At 37.3% G+C, this 27,685-nt stretch overlaps 1 protein-coding gene across 4 annotated transcripts in view; it reads right to left on the reverse strand.

Annotated features, from left to right (window-relative positions):
- Nucleotides 1-27,685, reverse strand: part of CCDC91 (coiled-coil domain containing 91) — a 396,521-nt gene that overhangs the window by 111,161 nt on the left and 257,675 nt on the right. For all 4 annotated transcript variants that reach the window (XM_061205329.1, XM_061205328.1, XM_061205330.1 and 1 more), the window contains exons 9-11: nucleotides 25,411-25,503; nucleotides 25,254-25,322; nucleotides 17,932-18,108 (exon numbers count right to left, since the gene is read on the reverse strand). In XM_061205329.1, the coding sequence (XP_061061312.1) occupies nucleotides 17,932-18,108; nucleotides 25,254-25,322; nucleotides 25,411-25,503 (339 nt within the window). The remainder of the gene's footprint in view (nucleotides 1-17,931; nucleotides 18,109-25,253; nucleotides 25,323-25,410; nucleotides 25,504-27,685) is intronic.

Genomic DNA, 27,685 nt, shown 5'->3' on the forward strand with positions numbered 1-27,685 from the left:
TGACGGCCTCTGAAACCAGACAGGAGCTGGGCAGAAGGTGGCAGGAGCTGCTGTCATGCTGGTGCCCTGAGCTTCCCATAAAATGTAGATGAAGGACTGGCCACTCCACCCTGGGTAATAAACAGTGTGATGCAGAAAGCACCAAATAACTTTAATAGCTTCCCAATTTCATCTGAAATGCAATGACCAGGAGTGTGAGACCGTTTCCACTATTACACAGTTAATCTGAAGTGGAGGTTATGTTTATCTAGTTAGAAAATGGCCACATTCCATAAAAGAATGTCACTGTCCAGAACAATTTTCTTTTTATTTATTTGATTTTAAATATCATCTATAAGCTTGTCAATCCCAAATTTCGGTCTCCAGCCCTGACAGCTCACCTGAGGTCCAGACCCACGTTTATAACTGCCTACTTCACATTCCTTCTAGGGTTATGAACAGGCACCTCAAATTCAGTCTGCACAAATTAGATTTTATCTCCATAAAACTGAACCCTTCCTCACCAGAGTAAATGAAGTCACCATCTGAAGTCACTATCTATCCAGTCATTTATTCTTGGTAGTCATTTGTTTTAAAAAAATCAGCTTTATTAAAATACTATTTACATACAGTAAAATTCACTGGTATGAAATATTTGATATATTCTGTCAAATCAAATGTAAGCACCACCACAATTATGATTAAAACATTTCCAGCACCTTCAAACTGCCACCCACCAAATCTCTTCCCTGTCAACTACTGATTTCTTTCCTCCAAATTAATTTTGCCTTCTACAGAATTTCATATACAGGCACACCTCGGAGATATTGCGGGTTCGGGTCCAGACCATGGCAATAAAGTGAATATTGCCATAAAACGAGTCACAAAATTTTTTGGTTTCCCAGAGCATATAAAAGTTAGGTTTACACTTTGTTACAGCCTATTAAGTGTGCAATAGCATTATATCTAAAAAAATACATGCCTTAAAGTACTTTACTGCTAAAAAATGTTAACCATTATCTGAGCTTTCAGAGAGTTGTAATCTTTTTGCTGATGGAAGGTCTTGCCTCAAGGTTGATGGCTGCTGACTGATCAGGGTGGTGGGTGGTGAAGGCTGGGTGGCCGTGGCAGTTTCTTAAAATAAGACAACAATGAAGTCTGCTGCACTGATTGACTCTTCCTTTCACAAACGATCTCTGTAACGCGGAATGCTGTTTGATAGCATTTTATCCATAGTAGAACTTCTTTCAAATTTGGAGTCAGTCCTCTCAAACCCTGCTGCTGCTTTAGCCAACTCTGCAGTGACTTCCTCCACTTTGAAGAATTGAATCCTTCAAAGTCATCCAGGATGGTTGGAATCAACTTTTTCCAAACTCCTGTATGTTGATATTTTGACTTCCTTCTGTGAATCTGAATGCTCTTAATAGCATCTAGAATGGTGAATTTTTTCCAGAAGTTTTCAATTTACTTTGCCGAGATCCATCAAAAGAATCAGTATCTATGGTAGCCTTACAAAATCTATTTCTTAAATTATAAGACTTGAAAGCTGAAGTTACTCCTTGACCCATGGGCTGCAGAATGGATGTTGTGTTATCAGGCATGAAAACAGCATTAATCTCTTTGTATATCTCCATCAGAGCTCTTGGGTGACCAGGTGCATTGTCAAAGAGCAGTAATATTTGGAAAGGAATCTTTTTCCTGAGTAGTGGAAACAGTGAGCTGAAAATATTCAGTAAACCATGTTGTCAACAGATGTGCTGTAATCCAGGCTTTGTTGTTCCATTTATAAGGAGCATAGGCAGAGCAAATTTAGAATAATTCTGAAGGGCCCTAGGACTTTCAGGATGGTAAAGGAGCACTGGCTTCAACTTAAAGTTACCAGCTGCATTAGCCCCTAGCAAGAGAGTCACCTGTCCTTTGAAGCTTTGAAGCTAGGCATTGACTTTTCCTCTCCAGCTATGAAAGTCCTAGATGGCATCTTCTTCCAATACAAGGCTGTTTCATCTACATTAAAAATCTGTCATTTAGTGTAGCCACCTTCATGAATTATCTGAGCTAGATCTTCTGGATAACTTGCTGCAGCTTCTACATCAGCACTTGCTGCTTCTCCTTGCACTTTTATGTTACGGAAAAGGCTTCTTTCCTTAAGCCTCATGAACTAACCTCTGCTAGCTTCCAACTTTTCTTCTCAGCTTCCTCACCTCCTTTAGCCTTCATAGAACTGAAGAAAGTTAGGGCCTTGCTCTGGATGAGGCTTTGGTTTAAGGGAATGTTGTGGCTGGCTTTATATTTTACCCAGAAAAACTTTCTCCGTATCAGCAAATAAGGCTGTTTGGCTTTCTTATTATTCGTGTGTTCACTGGAGTAGCATTATTCATTTCCCTGCAGAACTTTTCCTTTGCATTCACAATTTGGCTAACTCTTTGGTGTTAGAAGCCTAGCTTTCAGCCTATCTCAGCTTTTGACATGCCTTCCCCACTAAGCTTAATCATTTTTAGCTTTTGATTTAAAGTAAGAGACCTGTGACCCTTCCTTTCACTTAAACACTTGGAGGTCACTGTAGAATTATTAATTGGCCTGATTTCAGTATTGTTGTGTCTCAGGGAATAGGGAGGCCCAAGGAGAGGGAGAGGAATAGGGAAATGGCTGGTCGGTGGAGCAGTCAGAACACATACAAAATTTACAGATTAAGTTCGCCGATTTATATAGGTGTGGTAAGTGGCGTCCCCAAACAATTACAATAGTAACAACAAAGATCACTGTTCACAGATCCCAACAAATAATAATGAGAAAGTCTGAAATATTATAAGAATTACCAAAATGTGACCCAGAGACATGAAGTGAGCAAATGCTCTTGGAAAAATAGTGCCAATAGACTTGCTCAAGGCAGGGGTGCCACAAAATTTCAGTTTGTAAAAAATGCAGTATCTGCAAAGCACAGTGAAGTGAAGCACAATAAAACGAGGTATGCCTGCAAACAGAATCATGTAGCATGCAATTTTTTTTTGACTCTGGCTTCTTTCCTAACTTCTGTATCTATAAGTCCCCTACCACCTACCCTCAAACAAACACATAACCCTGATTTTTTCTTCAAAGTCCATATCATTATAACAAATTATCTTATTTATCGTAGGGCATTTCCAACTTGAATATAAGCTCTATGAGTGCCAAGGGACCTGGTCTATCTTGTTCAATGCTATATGCCCACAACTTCCAAAAGTGCCAATACATGGCAGATGGTCAATAAATATTACTGAATGAATAAAGAAATAAAAATAGCTCCCTCATGTTTTCCTACTGAACTTATCTATACTTTAATCAATAAGATGTATTTGTATTTATTCTAGGATGAGCACACTGGGAGAGAGAATAGGGTAGTGGCAAGTTGTAAGGCCTCTGGAGCAAGGCTGCCTGATTTTGAATCTGGCCTGTTGCCTCTTCTAAGGAGTTACTATGGCCTTGAGCAAGTTACATAATCTTCCTGAGGTTTAATTTCTGCATCTGTAAAAATGCGGATGACAGTTTTTGCCTCATAAGGTGGTTGTGAGGATTAAATGAGATCAAACATGTAAAACAATTTAAAAAGTATCTCATACTTAGAACTAATGATAGCCAATACTGTTATAATTACTGCCATCTCTACCACCACCACCACTACCACCACCAACACCACTATCTTGCTATTCTGTGCAAAGCTGAAGAAAAAGTTCCATTAAAATAGTTTTTTAGCTAATGATCTAAAATAAACAACGATAAACACATGGACAGAAGACAGATGAAGGGCATCAAAATCTTACAGTGATACTCACATGAATCACACTGTCTATGGTGACATCTTATATGCCAGATATTGGTTGAGCAAAATTGTACATGCTGATAAACTCACTGGTGATGAGTTTATTATGAGAAAGGCAAGGCAATATGGACACCAATCTAAATTCTATTCTATTATATTGTATAGTATAGTTCACTTTATTTCAAACCACTTATTTTGAAATATAGTGAAAACCAATGTTACTCCAACTGGAGTCCAGACCACTGAGAGTCTGGAGCATTCTCTCAAGATAGAATAAAAATTTCTGCAATTCTTTTGTGTTTGTGTTCAGTGAACCCCTAAAATGTCAGCGTTAAAATGTCAATGCAATGTTTCCCAAACTTGGGGGTTGATGTGAATTTTCATCCTATCAAAGGTGTCCCTCTAGAAAAAATTGTACATAGACCAAATCCAAGAATGTATGTATTGTGGTTTATTCTGTAATTAGCATACTCTTTTAGGACAGTTAACCTACCTACCTAACTTCTCACCTACCTATATATCTATTATAGTATTAATTTTTTCTGATAACCCATATGGAGGGTATATCAGGTAGAAAGTTATGAACACTAAGAATGAGGATCATTTTCTACAAGTGTGAGGAAGAAGAAATTAGTGGTTTCCTAAAGATGGAAGGTTCATAAAATTTTGTGCTCTAGGATCAGTTTTTTTTTTTTCCCTTTTGAATACTATTAGCAAAAGCCTTTAATAAAAGAATGAAATAAGAACAAGCTTGACTAAACTTTAATACTGATATGCCTAGACGCCTTGACCATATTTTAGGCATATTAGTCAAGAGTAGGAAGGCTAGGGTATGTATCGGGCGAGGAGAAGAGTAGCAAACTTTATTAATGATGAAAGACTTCAGGTTTGATGGGCATGAAATTGTGGAGAGTTCATAATGGCAAATCTCTTATCCAAAAAGAATTTGGTATGTGAAAGGCATACCAAGTTCCAGCTCTCATGGGTCGAAGAATGAGAACAAAACCATGATTTTTAAAGGGTTTCAAAGACCATGGCCACATATGGCAATTTCATTTAGACGTGCTCAAGCAAGTCATTAAATTAGCACTGTCTTTTCAAAGTTGAAGCCCAAACCATGTACACTTTTCACGAAGAAATATTGCCATTCAATTTTTAAACTAATAAATAATTCAAGGCACTATATTTCCATCGCACTTTTTATTTCTCTTTTGTGTTATGATAAATATGGGATTCCAAATTCTGCCTTATGATATGATAACAATGGGTCTCCTAATACTGGTGTACATATAATTAACACCAAGACTGCTGCTTCAGAAAACTAAAGAAGCTGATCCAAATAAAAGAAAATAAACAAAAATATTTTAAAAACATCAAAAATCTTATTAGATACTAAAAACTAGTGTTTCAAGATCTGGGAGAAGGACTTCCCTGGTGGCACAGTGGTTAAGAATCTGCCTGCCAGTGCAGGGGACACAGGTTCGAGCCCTGGTCCTGGAGGATCCCACATGCCGCGGAGCAACTAAGCCCGCGTGCCACAACTACTGCGCCTGTGCTCTAGAGCCCACGAGCCACAACTACTGAGCCCACATGCCACAACTACTGAAACCCGTGTGCCTAGAGCCTGTGCTCCACGCCAAGAGAAGCCACCACAATGAGAAGTCCACGCACCGCAACGAAGACCCAATGCAGACAAAAATAAACAAATAAATAAATTTATTAAAAAAAAAAAAAAAGATCTGGGAGAAGACAGAGACATTAGCCCAGCCAAAGTTAATTTGTCTTGAGGGCATTTGCTGATTCTAAGATTGAGCCAAAATAAACAAAATGACACATTTGAGTAAAATAAATAAATAAAAATTCCAGAAAACTAAAAAATAAGAGCTAAAACTAAGAATGCAATGTACTATATGTATATACAGATATATGTAATATATGTATAGGTTACATTTTGTGTATGTAGTACATTTTCACTGTACTCCCTAAATCCCTTAGTATCCCTTTCTTTCCATTCACTTTTCTCTCTGTTATGCATATGGATAATTTCTTCTACTGTATCTGCTAATTCATTAATTCTCGCTCTATTTTGCTTTTAAGAATCTACCCACTGCTATATCTATACCATATATCTGTATCAAACTGGTCTCTCAGGAGGAATAAAAAGGAGACAATGGGAAGGTAACTGATCCAGTACATGCTGAGGAATTTTAATATTTGTCACTACTTCCTAAAGTCCTTGCCGAAGTTTGGTAAGAATATTTACTGTGAGAGTAAGTAATAAAGGAACAACCATATAACACATGCTGAGAATTTCTGTGTTGATGACTCTATGTTATAGAAGATACACAGGAAAATTACCATGATACCTGATGATCTAACCAAGAGACTATAGCACTGTCAATTACTTAATTACATTTGGTTGATCAGACATTCACTAGTATGATACTTTGGCTCCTGAATACATTCTAGGAGCTATATATTATCCTAGGACCTCCAAAGTGCATAGATATGATTGAGACACTCGCAAAGCTCTCAGTTCAGTGGGACAGTCAGTCAAACAAGTAAGTACTTGAATCAGACATATGCTGTAAGAGAAATATAAACTACAAGATAGGAGGTTAGGGCCTTTCCCTCCAACAAAATGATGAGTACTCTATAACTGCAGGTAACAGTAAGAAAGGAAGTATACACCCATGTACATGAAACCTTGCTTTTACAGCAAAAAGGGTGCACTTTGAAAAATTAACAGAGCAGCTTTTCAAAAGATTCTAGTGTTAGTTTCTGAAGAAAACACATACCTAATATAAATGTATGTGACGAGGGCTTGTAAATTTTGAGAAAGGTTTTCTTTAGTTCTCTGAACTATTTATAATAGCAGATTAAAGTCCTTTTCTATTAAGTCCCACATTATTGTAGTTTCTATTGACTTATTTTTCCTGTTTATAAGCACACCTTCCTGTTTCTTTGCATATCTCATAATTTTGTGTTGATAAAAACTGGACATTCGAAATAATGTAATGCAGGAACTCTAGAAATTAGATCTCATCCATCCCCCAGGAATAATTGTTGTGCTGCTTGTCTGTTTAGGAACTTTCATTTAGTACTAATTTTCTGTACTAATTCTGCAGTCTGTATTCCTTGTCTTACTGTAGCCACTGAAGTCTCTGCTGGGTTAGCTCAGGGGTCAGCTAATGATTAGACAGAGATTTCCTTAAATACCATGAACTGGTAAGTGTTTTAGTATTTGCCAAGGACCTCTATGTGTTGGAGCATACCTTCAACACTGACAGTTTACAACTCTGCCTTAGCCTTCAATTTCTGCTTGCACAGAATCAAAGTTAGCCAGAGGTGAGAGATTAGGACCTTCTCAGTTCTTTCCCGGGCATGTGCACAATGCTGTACATGTATGTGACCTTCAAGAATTCCAGGAACATTTTTAAAACTAAGAGCTTAGCAAAGTTATCTATGGCAATCACATTTCCCAGACTTCTCTCTTAAGTTTTTTGGCCAGTCTCTTGTTTGCGCCAACTGTTATTTTTGTCCCAGGCAGCTGAGAGGTTAAACAATTGCCACTTATTGTTTTTGACAAACATCCTGGGTATAGGGCTTTTTCCACTGAGCAAACTCTGAGTCAGGTCAAATATCAATAAGCCCTGTGAATGGAGACCTTATAGGGAACTGTCAGGCCAAACAGTAACAATTCTCTGGAGACACAGTTTTTCTGGAGCTCTAAATCTATTATGCCCCCTTCAGTGGCTTCTACATGGCTGATTTTCACAGCTACCATGATTGTGAGGCTATACTAGCTTTTAAAGTTACCATACTGCTGGGGAGTAGGGAATGGGAATAAGGCAAGTTAAAACTCTACAAAGCCTGCTGTTCTTGCTGAGATTTAACTATTTTTCTTGAATAAAATACTCCTTGGGTTGTTGACCTTTGGTTAACACCCAGAGATCTGAGAAAATTGATTTTGACAATTTTTGCTAGCATTCTCATTGCCTTTCTGAAGAAGCTAATTTGCAGAGGTCCTTAGTCTTGCCATTCCAGAAGTCCTGCTTCAACTCTCCCTTTCAAAGAGTATCAATATTTTCCCAGTTTCTTTCTAATATATTAAACTTCTAGATTTAAATATTTAATCTATCTGAAATTCATTTTATTATACAAAGTCCAGGAGCAAATGGGCAGCCAGTTGCAATTACAATTGTCCCCTGATTAACCCAAGCTTGAACTGCATGGGTCCAGTTAAATGTGTATTTTTTTTTTTTCCAATAAACACATACAGTACTACATGATCCATGGCTGGTTGAATCCACAGATGCAGAACTGCAGTATGGAGGGCCGATTTTAGGACTTGAGAGTTGGTAGATTTGGGTATTAATGGTGGGCCCTGGCAGCAATCCTCTACAGATACCAAGAGATGACTGTATTTTTAATCTTTTCTCGGTTAATTAGTAAAATACTTTTGAGAATCTAATAAAAGCTATAGAGTATCTCTGCAAAAAAAATCTGCACATATACACAAATTTTGCATAATTTCAGTAAATTCACAGACTGTCTAGAGTCCCCTTCCATGGAACCCAGATTAAAAACCCTGATGTGCTACAGTAACTTATCTAATTTGTAACTTCATTTTTACAAATTTGTAAATTACAGGAAACTTTGTGTCTCTTTCTGTATTCTATCCTATTCCATTGGTCTGTGTATCTATATCCATAACAGTGCCATACAGTTTTAATTACACCAAGCATCTTTCTGCCTCAAAGCCTTTGCACTTGCTATTCACCATGTGTGAAACACTTTTACCCCAGCTAGTCTCAAAGTAAACTCCTCACTTCAACGCAGGCCTCAGCTCAAATGCTACCTCCTTAGAGTCCTTACCTGACTACCCTATTTTTATATTGGTTCCCTCACTCTCTAGCCTCTTACACAGCTTCATTTTTCTTCATGATATTGATCATTACTTCACATTTTATTATACCTTTAATAGTTTCCTGTCAGTTTTCTCCACAAGAAGGTAGGGAAATTTTTTTTTTTTTTTTACTACTGTATCCCCAGAAATAAGTACAGTCCCTGGAATATTATAGGCAGTCTTTTCAATTATTAATGTAAAACACCAAACACTAAGTTTGAACATGGCAACTTATTTGCTTACCCTGCTGGTCTAAGTAAATAAAAGACATAAAAGATATATTAGCTCCATCTGGCTCCCAAGAAAAGTCATTTGTCAATTTTCTAGAATAGGACTATGAAGGTTTAAGGGGCTAAGAGTTGTTTCGTTGTAGTTCTTACTGTAACCATGTGAGAATAAAAGCAGTGAGCTGTTTAAGGAAGACTTGAAATACATTTGATAGGACCACCTCACGTTTGAAAATCTGAGTTACCTGGCAACATTGTTCTTTCTGCTATAGATCTTCTCTCTTCAACTGTCAGCTACAAGGCAATTAAATACACACACACACTTTTTTTTTCTCCCTCTCTCTCTCTAGGAAAATATGCAACCATTTGTAAGAAAATAAACACATGTATTACTCATGACATGACTAGATTATCTTCACAGTACTCTGAGCCTATAGAGAATGAATTTTAAAGTCTATCATTTACTATAGCGTTTCTTATGGACAAGAGGGAGCCTAACAAACTCACAGAGAAGGGTACTCTTTAAGATATATGTTTTCTTCTTTGGGTGATGAACATGTGCTGATTTATTCATGCTCTCTTTCCCAATTTCATGGTGACTAATAGCCCACATCTATGTGAGGTTAAAGGAGTGGTCTGTGGTCACAAAGAAGTTTTAAGGAAACTCTCCCAAATCAGGACTTAAGCAATAATCTTGACATTACTGGCATGGAATTCCAACCAATTGAACTGACAGACAATTAAACATATATGTAAGATATATTTGTTGACACTAACATAGGTTACAGAAAGAATTAGAAAATAATCATTACTCTAGTGGATAAAAGCAAAGAAAAAAAAGATAAACTCTATTACCACATTACTGTTATGCTGTTATAGATGTTACTTACAGATGTTTCATTTTCATAATAAACGGAAAACTGTGTGTTCTTCAGAGTAAACCTAAGTGACATTTTAAAAAAAAACATATAACACTGATCCTGGATATTAGAAGCAGTGTTTCCTAGGGCTTCATTAAGACTAATTAATGAGTGGAAAGAAAATCTTCTGGGTATTTTGTTCTCAAAAGTTAAAAAAAAAAAAACTTAGTCATTTCAGCCACATTTACAATGTATGGTTGAATGAACAATGGAAATACATGTGATGCTTTGATCATGTAAAACAAAGACTCCTATGAATGTTACTTTTTGCTTTTTATACTTGTTGGAGGAAAAAATTATTCAGGTATCTCAAACCTATATAAAGAAAAGACTAAACACAAGTAAAATAGTACCATGCAAATTCAATTATGGAAAATTAAACTAATACAATTTTTAATTGTTCAGTAATCAAAACCTATTTTGTATGTAGGCCATATTTTTTGATATGTATATATCTTATGAGGCTACAGGGGTTATTTGTGAGTTTCTATTATTACTACCAACTACAGGTATATAGAAATATAAATTAGACATAAATGAATCAAATTAAACTGTTTTCCACACATATATATTATTTACTTTGCTTGTATGTGCATGTGTGTGTCTGTGAAAAAGAAAAGCAAGCATATAAAACAGGAGACAATGTAGTTCCAATGACTAAACATAAATTTGGATTCTGACTTCTTTGAATATAGAATAAAAAGGTAAAATTATCAGCAATAAAAAGTGGAGGAGCTTCAAGATGGCAGAAGAGTAAGACGTGGAGATCACCTTCCTCCCCACAAATACATCAGAAATACATCTACATGTGGAACAGTTCCTACAGAACACCTACTGAACGCTGGCAGAAGACCTCAGACCTCCCAAAAGGCAAGAAATTCCCCACGTACCTGGGTAGGGCAAAAGAGAAAAGAAAAAACGGAGACAAAGAATAGGGACGGGACCTGCACCAGTGGGAGGGAGCTGTGAAGGAGGAAAGGTTTCCACACACTAGAAACCCCTTCGCGGGCAGAGATGGGTGGCGGAGGTGGGGGAGCTTCGGAGCCACGGAGAAGACTGCAGCCACAGGGGTGCAGAGGGCAAAGCGGAGAGATTCCCGCACAGAGGATCAATGCACAAGAGCACTCACCAGCCCGAGAGGCTTGTCTGCTCACCTGCCAGGGCGGGCGGGGGCTGGGAGCTGAGACTCGGGCTTCGGTCAGATCCCAGGGAGAGGACTGGGGTTGGCGGCGTGAACACAGCCTGAAGGGGCTAGTGCGCCACGGCTAGCCGGGAGGGAGTCCGGGAAAAAGTCTGCAGCTGCCGAAGAGGCAAGAGACTTTTTCTTGCCTCTTTGTTTCGTGGTGCGCAAAGAGAGGGGATTCAGAGTGCCGCTTAAAGTAGCTCCAGAGACAGGTGCGAGCCGCGGCTATCAGCGCGGACCCCAGAGACGGGCATGAGACGCTAAGGCTGCTGCTGCCGCCACCAAGAAGCCTGTGTGCAAGCACAGGTCACTATCCACACCTCCTCTCCTGGGAGCCTTTCAGCCCGCCACTGCCAGGGTCCCGTGATCCAGGGACAACTTCCCTGGGAGAACGCACGGCGCACCTCAGGCTGCTGCAACGTCACGCCGGCTTCTGCCGCCGCAGGCTCGCCCCGCACTCCATACCCCTCCCCCCGCCCCGGCCTGAGTGAGCCAGAGCCCCCGAATCAGCTGCTCCTTTAACCCCGTCCTGTCTGAGCGAAGAACAGACGCCCTCAGGCGACCTACACGCAGAGCCGGGGCCAAATCCAAAGCTGAACCCGGGAGCTGTGCGAACAAAGAAGAGAACGGGAAATTTCTCCCAGCAGCCTCAGGAGTAGCCGATTAAAGCTCCACAATCAACTTGATGTGCCTGCATCTGTTGAATACCTGAATAGACAACGAACCATCCCAAATTCAGGAGGTGGACTTTGGGAGGAAGATACATTATTTTTTCCCCTTTTCCTCTTTTTGTGAGTGTGTATGTGTATGCTTCTGTGTGTGATTTTGTCTGTATAGCTTTGCTTTTACCATTTGGCCTAGGGTTCTGTCTGTCCATTTTTGGTTTTTTTTTTTTTTTTTTAGTATGTTTTTTAGGGCTTGTTATCATTGGTGGATTTGTTTTTTGGTTTGGTTGCTCTCTTCTTTCTTTCTTTTTTTATTACTTTATAAAATTTTTTTAACAATGATTTTTAATTTTAATAACTTTATTTTACTTTATTCTATCTTCTTCTTTCTTTCTTTCTTTTTTTCTCCCTTTTATTCTGAGCCGTGTGGATGACAGGCTCTTGGTGCTCCAGCCAGGCATCAGGGCTGTGCCTCTGAGGGGGGAGAGCCAAGTTCAGAACATTGGTCCACCAGAGACCTCCCAGCTCCACGTAATATCAAATGGCGAAAATCTCCCAGAGACCTCCATCTCAACAACAAGACCCAGCTCCACTCAACGACCAGCAAGCTACAGTGCTAGACACCCTATGCCAAACAACTAGCAGGACAGGAACACAACCCCACCCATTAGCAGAGAAGCAGCCTAAAATCAAAATAAGGTCACAGACACCCCAAAACACACCACCACACGGGGACCTGCCCAACAGAAAGACAAGATCCAGCCTCATCCACCAGAACACAGGCACTAGTCCCTCCACCAGGAAGTCTACACAACCCACTGAACCAACCTTAGCCACTGGGGACAGACATCAAAAACAACGGGAACTACGAACCTGCAGCCTGCGAAAAGGAGACCGCAAACACAGTAAGTTAAGCAAAATGAGAAGACAGAAAAACACACAGCAGATGAAGGAGCAAGGCAAAAACCCACCAGACCTACCAAATGAAGAGGAAATAGGCAGTCTACCTGAAAAAGAATTCAGAAAAATGACAGTAAAGATGATCCAAAATCTTGGAAACAGAATGGAGAAAATACAAGAAACCTTTAACAAGGACCTAGAAGAACTAAAGAGCAAACAAACAATGATGAACAACACAATAAATGAAATTAAAAATTCTCTAGAAGGGATCAATAGCAGAATAATTGAGGCAGAGGAACGGGTAAGTGACCCGGAAGATAAAATAGTGGAAACAACTACTGCAGAGCAGAATAAAAAAAAAGAATGAAAAGAATTGAGGACAGTCTCAGAGACGTCTGGGACAACATTAAATGCAAAAATATTCAAATTATAGGGGTCCCAGAAGAAGAAGAGAAAAAGAAAGGGACTGAGAAAATATTTGAAGAGATTATAGTTGAAAACTACCCTAATATGGGAAAGGAAATGGTTAATCAAGTCCAGGAAGCACAGAGAGTTCCGTACAGGATAAATCCAAGGAGAAACACGCCAAGACACATATTAATCAAACTATCAAAAATTAAATACAAAGAAAAATTATTAAAAGCAGCAAGGGAAAAACAACAAATAACACACAAGGGCATCCCCATAAGGTTAACAGCTGATCTTTCAGCAGAAACTCTGCAAGCCAGAAGGGAGTGGCAGGACATATTTAAAGTGATGAAAGGGAAAAACCTACAACCAAGATTCTTCTACCCAGCAAGGATCTCATTCAGATTTGATGGAGAAATTAAAACCTTTACAGACAAGCAAAAGCTGAGAGAGTTCAGCACCACCAAACCAGCTTTACAACAAATGCTAAAGGAACTTCTCTAGGAAGGAAACACAAGAGAAAGAAAAGACCTACAATAACAAACCCAAAACAATTAAGAAAATGGTAATAGAAACATACATATCGAAAATTACCTTAAATGTAAATGGATTAAATGCTCCAACCAAAAGACATACACTGGCTGAATGGATACAGAAACAAGACCCGTATATATGCTGTCTACAAGAGACCCACTTCAGACCTAGGGACACATACAGACAGAAAGTGAGGGGATGGAAAAAGATATTCCATGCAAATGGAAATCGAAAGAAAGCTGAAGTAGCAATTCTCTTATCAGGCAAAATAGACTTTAAAACAAAGACTATTACAAGAGACAAAGAAGTACACTACATAATGATCAAGGGATCAATCCAAGAAGAAGATATAACACTTGTACATATTTATGCACCCAACATAGGAGCACCTCAATACATAAGGCAAATACTAACAGCCATAAAAGGGGAAATCGACAGTAACACAATCATAGTAGGGGAATTTAACACCCCACTTTCACCAATAAACAGATCATCCAAAATGAAAATAAATATCGAAACACAAGCTTTAAATGATACATTAAACAAGATGAATTTAATTCATATTTATAGGACATTCCATCCAAAAAGATCAGAATACACTTTCTTCTCGAGTGCTCATGGAACATTCTCCAGCAGAGATCATATCTTGGGTCACAAATCAAGCCTTGGTAAATTTAAGAAAATTGAAATCGTATCAAGTATCTTTTCTGACCACAATGCTATGAGAGTAGATATCAATTACAGGAAAAAATCTGTAAAAAATACAAATACATGGAGGCTAAACAATACACTACTTAATAACCAAAACATCACTTAAGAAATCAAAGAGGAAATCAAAAAATACCTAGAAACAAATAACAATGAAAACACGACGACCCAAAACCTATGGGATGCAGCAAAAGCAGTTCTAAGAGGGAAGTTTATAGCAATAGTCATACCTGAAGAAACAAGAAACATCTCAAATAAACAACCTAACCTTACACCTAAAGCAATTAGAGAAAGAAGAACAAAAAAACCCCCAAAGTTAGCAGAAGGAAAGAAATCATAAAGATCAGAAGAGTAATAAATGCAAAAGAAATGAAGGAAAAGATAGGAAAGATCAATAAAAATAAAAGCTGGTTCTTTGAGAAGATAAACAAAATTGATCAACCATTAGCCAGACTCATGAAGAAAAAAAGGGAGAAGACTCAAATCAATAGAATTAGAAATGAAAAAGGAGAAGTAACAACTGACACTGCAGAAATACAAAGGATCATGAGAGATTACTACAAGCAACTCTATGCCAATAAAAAGAACAACCTGAAAGAAATGGACAAATTCTTAGAAATGCACAACCTTCCAAGACTGAACCAGGAAGAAATAGAAAACATGAACAGACCAATCATAAGCACTGAAATTGAAACTGTGATTAAAAATCTTCCAAAAAACAAAAGCCCAGGACCAGATGGCTTCACAGGTGAATTCTATCAAAAAATTAGAGAAGAGCTAACACCTATCCTTCTCAAACTCTTCCAAAATACAACAGAGGGAGGAACACTCCCAAACTCATTCTATGAGGCCACCATCACCCTCATACCAAAACCAGAAAAAGATGTCACAAAGAAAGAAAACTACAGGCCAATATCACTGATGAACATAGATGCAAAAATCCTCAACAAAATACTAGCAAACAGAATCCAACAGCACATTAAAAGGATCATACACCATGATCAAGTGGGGTTTATCCCAGGAATGCAAGCATTCTTCAGTATACGCAAATCAATCAATGTGATACACCATATTAACAAATTGAAGGAGAAAAACCATATGATCATCTCAATCGATGCAGAGAAAGCTTTCGACAAAATTCAACACCCATTTATGATAAAAACCCTGCAGAAAGTAGGCATAGAGGGAACTTTCCTCAACATAATAAAGGCCATATATGACAAACCCACAGCCAACATCATCCTCAATGGTGAAAAACTGAAACCATTTCCACTAAGATCAGGAACAAGACAAGTTTGCCCACTCTCACCACTATTATTCAACATAGTTTTGGAAGTTTTAGCCACAGCAATCAGAGAAGAAAAAGAAATAAAAGGAATCCAAATCGGAAAAGAAGAAGTAAAGCTGTCACTGTTTGCAGATGACATGATACTATACTATACTATAGAGAATCCTAAAGATGCTACCAGAAAACTACTAGAGCTAAACAATGAATTCGTTAAAGTAGCAGGATACAAAATTAATGCATAGAAATCTCTAGCATTCCTATACACTAATGATGAAAAATCTGAAAGTGAAATTAAGAAAACACTCCCATTTACCATTGCAACAAAAAGAATAAAATATCTAGGAATAAACCTACCTAAGGAGACAAAAGACCTGTATGCAGAAAATTATAAGACACTGATGAAAGAAATTAAAGATGATACAAATAGATGGAGCGATATACCATGTTCTTGGATGGGAAGAATCAACATTGTGAAAATGAGTCTACTACCCAAAGCAATCTACAGATTCAATGCAATCCCTATCAAACTACCACTGGCATTTATCACAGAACTAGAACAAAAAATTTCACTATTTGTTTGGAAACACAAAGGACCCCGGATAGCCAAAACAAGCTTGAGAAAGAAAAATGGAGCTGGAGGAATCAGGCTCCCTGACTTCAGACTATACTACAAAGCTACAGTAATCAAAACAGTATGGTACTGGCACTAAAACAGAAATATAGATCAATGGAACAGGATAGGAAGCCCAGAGATAAACCCACGCACATATGGTCACCTTATCTTTGATAAAGGAGGCAAGCATATACAGTGGAGAAAAGACAGCCTCTTCAGTAAGTGGTGCTGGGAATAGTGGACAGGTACATGTAAAATTATGAAATTGGAACACTCCCTAACACCATACACAAAAATAAACTCAAAATGTATTAAAGAGCTACATGTAAGGCCAGACACTATCAAACTCTTAGAGGAAAACATAGGCAGAACACTCTGACATAAATCACTGCAAGATCCTTTTTGACCCACCTGCTAGAGAAATGGAAATAACAACGAAAATAAAGAAATGGGACCTAATGAAACTTAAAAGGTTTGGCACAGTAAAGGAAACCATAAACAAGCAAAAAGACAACCCTCAGAGCAGAAGAAAATATTTGCAAATGAAGCAACTGACAAAGGATTAACCTCTAAAATTTACAAGCAGCTCATGCACCTCAATATCACAAAAAGAAACAACACAATCCAAAAATAGGCGGAAGACCTAAGTAGACATTTCTCTAAAGTAGAAACAGAGTGCCAACAAACACATGGAAGAATGCTCAACATCATTAATCATTAGAGAAATGCAAATCAAAACTACAATGAGATATCATCTCACACCAGTCAGAATGGCCATTATCAAAAAATCTACAAACAATAATGCTGGAGAGGGTGTGGAGAAAAGGAAACCCTCTCGCACTGTTGGTGGGAATGTAAATTGATACAGCCACTATGGAGAACAGTACGGAGGTTCCTTAAAAAGCTTAAAATAGAACTACCATACGACCCAGCAATCCCACTACTGGGCATATACCCTGAGAAAACCATAATTCAAAAAGAGTCATGTACCAAAATGTTCATTGCAGCTCTGTTTACAATAGCCAGGACATGGAAGCAACCTAAGTGTCCATCGACAGATGAATGGATAAAGAAGATGTGGCACATATATACAATGGAATACTACTCAGCCATAAAAAGAAACGAAATTGAATTATTTGTAGTGAGGTGGATGGACCTAGTGTCTGTCATACAGAGTGAAGTAAGTCAGGAAGAGAAATACAAATACCGTATGCTAATACATATATATGGAATCTAAAAAAAAAGAAAAATGGTCATGAAGAACCTAGGGGCGAGACGGGAATAAAGACGCAGACCTACTAGAGAATGGAGTTGAGGACACGGGGAGGGGGAAGGGTAAGCTGGGACAAAGTGAGAGAGTGACATCGACATATATACACTACCAAATGTGAAATAGATAGCTAGTGGAAAGCAGCCGCATAGCACAGGGAGATCAGCTCGGTGCTTTGTTACCACCTAGAGGGGTGGGATAGGGAGGGTGGGAGGGAGGGAGACGCAAGAGGGAAGCGATATGGGGACATATGTATACGTATAACTGATTCACTTTGTTATAAAGCAGAAACTAACACACCATTGTAAAGCAATTATACTCCAATAAAGATGTTAAAAAAAAAAGAAACTAAAAAAAAAAAGTGCAAAGTACAGATATATTAAAAATTATTCAGTTAAAGTATTAAACTCAAAAGTAAAATAATTATGCACAGTAAGATTATTTTAAGTAAGATAAAATAATAGTAAAGCTACTTTATTTTGTGAAAAATAAGAAAAAAGAAAATATTTATAAAGAACTAATTTTACTTACCTGACTAATTTTTCTTTGCTCTTGTATAGCTCTTTGAATTGCTTGAGATACTTTCTCTTGATCTTTTGCATGCTCAGTCTTCCATAACTCCCTTTCTTCTGCATGGGCTTTTTCCAAATTTTTTCTTTCTTCTTCTATAGCTTTTAAAACTGCATCCTTCATCGCTTCTTTCTCAAGCTTCAAAACAAATAATGACCAAAACAAAAATATTTGAATGAGTGACCACAATAGTTCCTTGAATAAGACAGACTTGAGTTAACCTAAAAAACTCAAAATTTTGATCCTATAGGGTTTATTTCTGACATTGTTTTTTTTTACTCATATGTAATAACTGCTGTAAAATAAAATTAATTATTTGTTTTTACACAAATAACCAACTTATTTCCATGGCATTTCTAAACTTCAAAGAAACCAAGTCTTAGCTTAAAGTAGCAGTTTTCAAACTATTTTGTCTTAGGATCTCTTTACACTCTTAAAAATTATAGAGGACTTCTAAGAGCTTTTGTTTATGTGTGTTATACATATTAAGATTTACCGTATTAGATATTCAAACCAAGAGAAAATAAAAATACTTATTTATTAATTCATTTATAATTAATAACAGTAAGTGCATTATATATTAATAAATACTGTATTTTATGAAAAATAACTACGTTTTCCAAAATTAAAAAGTGAGAAGAATGTTTGTAAACCTCCTTACTATCTGACTTAATAGAAGAGAGCCTAGATTCTTATACCTGCTTTCTGTATTAAATCTGTAATGATATTTTTAGTTGAAGTATATAAGGAAAACCCAGCCTCACAAAGATATGTAGAAGAAAAGGGAGAGTTATTTAGTAGCCAGTTGAGATCACTGTAGATATTCTTTCTGATTCCACACCAAAACTTAACAAGGGGTAGTTCTTAAAGTAAGTTGCAATAAGAAAAATAAAATCATGTCAATGAATTTTTTGTACTCCGTTACATTACAATCTTTTCTTGCATTTTGAATGAATCCTTTACGTATTCTTTAAACATTTTTTATTTGGCAAACATTGATTCAATGAGTTATACATCTCCTCCAGATGTTGACACATTTCGCTATATTATAACCAAAAAAGCCACATTTTTGTTAATACCACCATCAATCTCATCAGAAGAGTCTTTATTAAAAAGTAGAAATAAATTTTCTAAAATTCTAATTTTTTTTTAAAGCTCGAATTTTATCATTGGCAACCAGAACTGTCAGTTTTTATCCTTAAGGTGCTGGGCTCACTCTGCTTATTTTGGACGAAATGTCTGCAAATACTGAAGTCTGTATAACCCTACTAAGTCAGTAAAATGGCGTTCCATGAAAAAAGAGCCTATTTCAGTTGCAACTCAAACAGCTGCACAAGAATTTTCCTCAAGAAAACCATCGTACGTAGTAAAGTCCATGGACCTCCCACTCCTGAGAGACTTAACCACTTTTTTTCTTGCTTCCAGTTCACAACCAAATTGGACAAAAGTCACTAAAGCTGACAGTCACCATTTTTTGAACTCCTGTTTTATTGCACAATTCTTCTCCTAAATTACTCTCTTACTATGTTCACCAATGCCTTCCATGTTGTTTAAACCAAATGATATTTTTTGTTTTTTGTTTTAATCCTTACTTTCATGACCTCAAAGCAACATTCTATATAGTTGATTATTTCTGATTTTGTGAAGCCCTCTCTTTTCTTGATTTTCATGAGAGCCTGCTGCTTATATTTCTCCTATGCATTTTGCTGAGTCTTTTCAATTCTTTGTAACTTCTTCCTTCCTCTGGATTTTAAATTTTGGAGTTCTTTCAGGGCTAAGAACTTGGACCACTTGTTACTCTACTTGTTACTCCTTTGAGGTAATTATACATGACAATAATTTCCATGGCTACTATTACCATCTCTCTGCTGGAAAACAAAAAACAAAAAACAAAAAAAAATCATACTAACCCATGTTAATATCTTCAGGAGATTCCTATCTACCAAGCTGTAAATGTCACATAGATTTAGCTGCCTACTTGACTTTATCATCTAGATATATCACAGGCAGCTCAAACTCCATACCAAGGAAATAGTTTTACTTTCTATATTGTTGCTGAATGAATATTCTGGCAGTTCACAAATTGGTCACCTCATCCACACCAAACATGTTGATTCTATCTCCTAACTATTTCTAGAATTTGCCTATTTCATTCCTTTCCAAGCTACTACTACTACTCTATTTCTGCCACTCACTATCTCTTATGCAAACTTCAGATGCGCTCTGTTAATTCTTTCCCTGCCTTTGGCCTTTCTTGCTCCAATTTCCCAAAAATTAATGTCAGTTACCATTACGACCCACCTATACTCAGAAATTTCAATGTGTCTCTACTTACCTATGGAATAAAATTCAAACTCACTATTCAGAATGTTAGCCATCCTTCAAGGCTCAGTTCAAAAGAAATTTATTGTTAAAAACTCCTATGGGGGGCCTTCCCTGGTGGTCCAGTGGCTAGGGCTCTGTGCTCCCAATGCAGGGGGCCTGGGTTCGATTCCTGGTAGGGGAACTAGATCCCACATGCCACAACTAACTAAGACCCAGTGCAACCAAATAAATAAAACAAACAAACAAACAAACAAAACTCCTATGAATGACATGGAAATACTATCTATATACTCATAACAATTTAATGCATTCCTTCTCACCTTATTAGTACATAAACAAATTTTTTTACCTGATTGTAAATTCTTTAAGACAAAATCATAGTAATTCTTGAACTTCTACCTCAGCACAGTGATCTGTACCTATGAGACTTTCAACGTTTGTTACTAAATTTAAATCTAAATCCCAAACTCGACACTCAGTGCTATATTTGTGTTAAAAAATTAATAAACAGAAACCTCAATTAAATAGTGTCAGGAGACCATAAGGCCGAGCTCTCACCTTATAAGTGCTGCGACAATGGCAGAGCCCAACAGGGAGAAGACAGACTCCTCTACTTCCCTGGCAAGAACTCAACCAATGAAATGCCCCGGACGCTGTTTACCACAGCCCTCCCAACTTCCTTTTCCCCTGGATAAAGCATTCTCCCTTGCTGTATGGGGACTTGCACGTGGCTCACCATGGTTGCAGACCCCAAACTGCAATTCTCTGCTGTTCCTGAATAAACTCATTATTGCTGGAGAAATATCTGGCAGTCTATTTATTTTAGGTCAACACTTTGGTGGCCCATATGGGGACCAGAGAAGACCTCTGAAGGCTCTGGGGCTATTGAACAGATGTGGTACCCACAACTGAGCCCACTGTCGCTCACTGCTTTCTTGCTGACCTTGGAGTTTGAAGGTACATCTTTCTCCTAGATCCAAGCTCATGCCCTCTTTGTGTCTGAAGCTCTCCAGGTTTTATTCAGAATCTATTTTAAGGTTTCGTCTTTCTGGCTAACGCCTTGTTCTGCATGCATTTGGAACTTTGGTCTGATTTTGAGATAAGACTGTTTCAACCGAAGCTGGCTGGAAATGCCTTCAGCCCATTCCTTTGGGAATAGGGACTTCTTCACTGAAAAGTGTATTGGTTTTTCAGCCTTTGGCCTATTCCTTTGGAAGGGGCTATTCTCTGGAAATTAGCTGTAAAAGCCTTTGGCCTGGCTCCTCTAGGACCAAGCTGTCTCCTTAGAACTGGCTGGTATTAGTTTGCAAGCTTTTTGAGCTGTAAGTTATTTAAGCTGTTTGAAAATTGTTCTTTTATTCTAGAGAAAAACCTCTGAGAAATGGGATCCCAGTTAACGAAGTATTTTGAGGGTGCTACCCCTACAGGGACTCCAGCCAAACTGATATTTAAAAGCCATAGTTCCTACACCTTCATGCTGACTTCTGACTAAAAGGACCGACCTGACCAAAGGCAAGTTAAAATATCAGTGGCCATTATGGGAAACTTTTGAAATCCCCAAACTTAATTTCCTTAAAACTGAATTAGATCACAATAGCTCAAAAATTTCCAGAACTGAGTGGTATCTTAAGGCTTCCCAATATTATCAGAAGCCTAAAACTCTCTCTCTGCAAAATAAGATTTTAAGATTAACTGAGGCAAACCAACAATTAAAGAAAGATGAAATGGCTCCCAAAGCCTCAGGTTCTTCTTCCTTGGCCTCCTCTGGTATCATCTCGTCTCTCATCATTGCATCCTCATGGCCAGACTGTGCCTCTGGTGCCATCTTCCTCCCACCCTTCTATGCCGCTGATGCCTCCTCTATACCCCATACTAATTATCCTGTCAAACTTCTCCTTTTCTCTAAAACTCTTCCCACCCTCTTTCCCTCTGAACTTCTCAGAATTTTTCCCTATAAAATTAAGCCTTCTGAGGATCCAGAAGTTAAACTCTTAATTTCTTATATTCTCTGGACTAAAGCTGAACTGCAAGCTATAGTCAAATATTTTCCCAAAGTAAACCAAAGATCCTCACAGATTTGCTGAGGAATTTAATATAGTCATTCAAACTTATCAGCCTTGTTTCTCTGACTCATATCAGCTGGTTCATATACTTGTTGGATAAGGCCAGGCCCAGCATAGGATGAAAACGGCTAATTGGGAAAATCCTGAAAGGTCTAACTTTCATGGTCAGGCTCAGGCAATCGCTAGGTGGCTTCATTGAGCAATTCCTAGGGCTTTACCAAAGCCTGTTGATTGGAACAGAATTCAGGCTTGCACACAAACATTGGATGAACCTGTTCATGACTACTACATGACTTCAGACTGCTTTTAAAGAAAATTCTGGTCTTCCCTCAGATGTTGATTCTACCCGAGCAGCTTTTAACTCTGTGTTATTAATGGGCTGGACTGGGACATCTTCCCTTCTAGTAAAAAGGACTAGGATGAAATGGAAAACTATCTCTATTTCAGACTTAATTAATCTAGCAAACCAGCTCTCTCACACTCTACATGAGTCACCTAAAAGGAAGAACACCATATTTCTTAATCTTCAAATCCAGCAAATGAAGATTCCTGAATGAAATCAAAACTTTCCCAGTTTCTGCTATTATTGCAAAAAGCCAGGACACTGGGCAAGATTGTTACAAATTTAAGTGTTTGAGTGCCTTCAGTCCTCTAACCAGCCTTTCCAATGTCCTTTCAATTCTCAATAATGGGGTTTTGAGGAATTATAGGGGCTCTTCCCAGTTCTCCCTCTTAATCGGCGTGGAGAAATATTTCTCCTGATTGAGGATGAACCTCTTCCTGTCCTGACACCGAAGGCACAATCTCGGTGTTCAACCCCACTACTATAAAGCAGCCCGTGCCGTGGTTCAAACAGTGGAGATCGCTAATGAACTTCACGTTTGAGTCATGGTCTGTAGATTTCATAGTGGACTGAAAGAAGCCTTCCCTCGCAGACCGGTTACTCCCTCTTCTGTGGCTAAAGTACTTTTGGAAAAGATTGTCCCTACCTGAGGAGCTCCTCTCAAACATCACAGTGATTCAGAAATCCATTTTACTGGCTAGGTGCTTCAACAAGTTTGCACTGTTTGGACAGTTTTACAACGTTTTCACTATGCTTACCACCTTCAATCCTCTGGTTTAGTTGAATGCACTAACAGCATTATTAAGATTCAGTTAGAAAAATTTGTAGAGGCCCTCCAAATACCTTGGCCAAAAGCATTGCTGTTGGCCTAAATACCAGATCCACCCCTTTTGGAACTCATAAACTCTCACCCTTTGAGATAGTCACAGGACACCCAATGCACTTGGCTCCTGCCTCTTTTAACCCACAGCTGATAAAAGGAGAGATACTCCAATATTGCAAAGGCCTAGTTGTTTCCATTAAAAATAACCATGCCCTGGTAGAGCAATCTTTTCACAGTGCACCCCTGGGAGATGATGACCTTAAGCATCACATCTTGCAACCTAGAGATTTTGTCTATTGGAAAAGACACTTCCAAAAGAATGCCCTTCAACCTCACTGGAGAGGCCCCTATCAGGCACTGATAACCAACCTTTGTGCCACCAAACAACAAGGAATAGGCTCTTGGATTCACATGACACACCTAAAGAAAGCACCTAACCCTGACTGGACCTGTACATCATCTGGTGACCTGAAAGTGAAGATTTCCCAGAAATGAAGCAGATGACATCTGATGAGACAGCTTTCCCAAGATACCCAGGCCAGGCCTCTTAGAAGTTTGTCACCAAACCTTTGATGATGACATAACACTTCAGATGATCTCCAATGTCTATAATCTTGATAACATATAGACTTCAGAAAATGTCCTAAGAGGTCTCCCTCCTACCCCTCCTTGTTACTTGAATGTGACTGCAATAGTTTTCCAATCTGCACTTTCCCTCTGACATGAGACACCACACCCAGAAACTGAGGGACAAAAAGAGCTAAAACTAGAAACCTTGATTCTTGATCAGTGGTGCTCTCAGAAAAAGATCTTGATCAAAGGGGAAAATGTAAAAAAATTCATAAACAGAAATCTCAATTAAATAGTGTCAGGAGATCTATTTAAGGGGGAACTCTCAGGCCCTGCAACTATAATAGAGACCAACAGGAAGAAGAAAGACTCCTCTTCTTTCCTAGCAGCGACTCAGCCAATGAAAAGCCATGGACTCTGTGTTTCCTGTAGCCCTCACAACTTCCTTTCTTCTTTATAAAAGTGTTCTCCTTGCCATGTGGGAACTTGTACATGGCTTGCCATGGTTGCAGACCCCAAACTGCAATTCTCTCCTAATCCTGAATAAACCCATTTTTGCTGGACAAATATCTGACAGTATATTTCAGGTCAACATATGTATATATTAGTATACATATACTTAACATCTATGAATATACTACCCAGATGATCTATTTCAAAGTTGACTTTAAAAACCACATACCTTGATACATACATACATATATACATACATATACACACACTCATTACTTGTATGATATCTATCAAATACCAAATGGATATTAGTGTTCCTATGTAGATACATTATTTTAAACAAGCGATTAATAATCTAAATGTAAAGCATTTCAACATCATCATTATCTTGTGTAATGTAAATTTAACAAGAATATGAACAGTAGAAGAAGAAAAAAAATTTTTGATTTTTCTGGAATGAAATATTTTTAAAAGTAGATTGACTATACCATTAATGAACTCAGTTTGTTAATTCCACTATTTACAAAGAAACTGATTATTACTGATGGGTCTCTACCAGGCAAATAATTAGACATAAAGATGACAAAAACAATTCTTATATGAGACCAACAACATTCATTTTAGGCTTTGACGTGGGGGTAAACATAACAAAAGTAGAACTATAATTGAAATTAAGCTACAGAATAAACTTTTCAGAGAGAAGTACCTTTGCAGCAGATACTAATGCTTCTTTATTTCTTTGCCTTTCTTCCGCCAAACATTTTTCCAATATTTCCTGTAAATGATAAGACAGCTAGACATTAAAGTATTATTTGAGGTAACAGAACATTCTTTCCACAGTCCAAGCAAACTTAAAGTATTACCTTCTGTTCTTGAGATTGCTGAGTCAAAGCTTCCTTTATTTTTTCTTTTAACAGTTCCTTTTCTGTGGCAAGCATTTCAAGGAGCCTCTGATGCTACAAGGAAAGATAACTGCATTATGATTGTGGCTCTGAGACTGATAATCTATCAACACGGAGAACAGATGATAGAATTCATTTGAAGTAGTTACTAGAGGAAACAAGAAGGTTTGCTAAAATGAAGGCTTAGGAGCCAAAAAGCCTGAATTCACCTTTCTTCCATCAGTCAAGATATACTTTTTTCGCCCCCAAACTCAATAAAGTACATGACATGAGATCTAATTTAAAAAACATTCCAAATATGAAGTGAATCAGAAAATGATAAAATGTCCTTTCCTAAAATTAAATTTGGAAAATTTACTGATTAAAATTATTATTAGCTTGCAGTAAGAGAGCAATCAGATTATAACTGATGTTTGCCTGATGAATAATTATCTTAACAGATTATTTGTGTTTCTAGTAAAGCACTGTTACAGAAATTGAAAGATGATTGTTCTCATCTCAAGATTTTACCATAGATTCAAAAAAATAAATATATGAAAACGGTCAAAGGAATATTATGTGATAGCTAATGTTAAAGAATATAGAGTTCATATATTTATTTTTATTCCAATGTACTAAAGGAAAAGCACACAGAGCCATCAGCTAATTATCATGGACTAGACACTTGGAATTTGAACGAAGTTTTCTTAAGAAAGTTTAACATTTGTAGCCTCAATATCTTCAACATAGATAAGCCAGATACTTGTTCTGAACGGTGCTCTTAGGGAAAACAAAACATATATACATATACATATACATATATACATATACATATATATTCCTACTCACATAGATTTCTCATTCAGTTACTAAAGGCAAGTAAGATATTTTCCCAGATTTAGAATGCCATTTACATAGAAGCCTCCTTTAAATATAAACCAACTCTGACACCCAATATTTTAAAACAGATCTATGTCATTCAAAGTTGTTCTGATTTAAAACATTTTTTAGGCAGGCAGTCTACATTGAGAGTAAGTGACCAAATAGTCAGAAAGTTAAGATAATCTATTATTCCTGTTTTTAATTTTAATGTTATTTTTTATCTTTATGCTTCAAGAAAACAAGAAAAATTACAAGAAAAATGTGGTTTTTCTTTAAAAACAAATCCAAACTGTGATATAAATCATGACACGGTGATGGGAAATTATTGGTACCATATGAATTTGTGAAAAGCATTTGACTAATAAATCAGTAGGCTTAGCGTATGATATGTAATAATAACTGAGACTTTAATGTTGTATTCTTTGAAAGTCTAGATGCGCACAGAATTTCATAAAGTCAGAAACAATACCTAATCCTATTTATAAAACACGCATGATAAAATGTGTTTTACCAGGCAAATAATTAGACTTCAAAATGATAAATATAATACAATTCTCAAATGAGACTGAAAATATTCAATTTAGGCTTTGTGATGGGAGTAAACATAACAAAAATAGAACAAGTAAAAATTATTGGAATTAAACTGCAAAATAAACTTTTCAGAGTCATCAATAATTTTGAAAATGATTTCTCCTTAAAATGAACTGTTATGTTAATAAGTCAGACTAATCAATAAGTAATTAACTATAAGTAGGCTATGTTTTTACAGGGGTCCAACAAGAACTAGTCAAAGAGGATAACATTAGCTAAAAATGACAATGCAATGTTTAGAAAATTCATTCCTGAGCTTCATTTCTTAATTCTGACAGTACACTATAATAGAAGACTATTTTTAAGCTTGTTTGAGCCAAAATAAACCTCACATTATAATTTGAAAGAAGTATCCTACATAAAATATACCCTAAGTAAAATCACAGATCTACTTGAGAAAATACAAGGTGACTGACTTTACTTTAGATAGACAGACAGACAGATAGATAGATAGATAAAAATAGCTAACTTTTTTGGACCACTTTGAAGTTTCAGACACTGTTAGAAGTGCTTTACATGTGGTTGTACCATATTAAACACAACAGACTGCTAAATCAGATGACATTCTTCCTCATTTTCAGATGAGTGATCTGAGACCCATAGAGGCTAAGTAATTTACCAGCTCTCAAATGAAGAGCTTCAGCAATGATTATATCTGCACACTCATGTTCAGCAGTAGTAATCACTTAATAGATAAAAGCAGTGCCACTATTACCTAGTTACTAAAGCTACATAATATAAGTAGTATGTCTGGTAAGACCTCACTTCCATTTGGCTTTAAAAG

This window comes from Eubalaena glacialis, chromosome 11, assembly GCF_028564815.1.
Source record: "Eubalaena glacialis isolate mEubGla1 chromosome 11, mEubGla1.1.hap2.+ XY, whole genome shotgun sequence".
In the NCBI taxonomy this organism is placed as follows: domain Eukaryota; kingdom Metazoa; phylum Chordata; class Mammalia; order Artiodactyla; family Balaenidae; genus Eubalaena; species Eubalaena glacialis.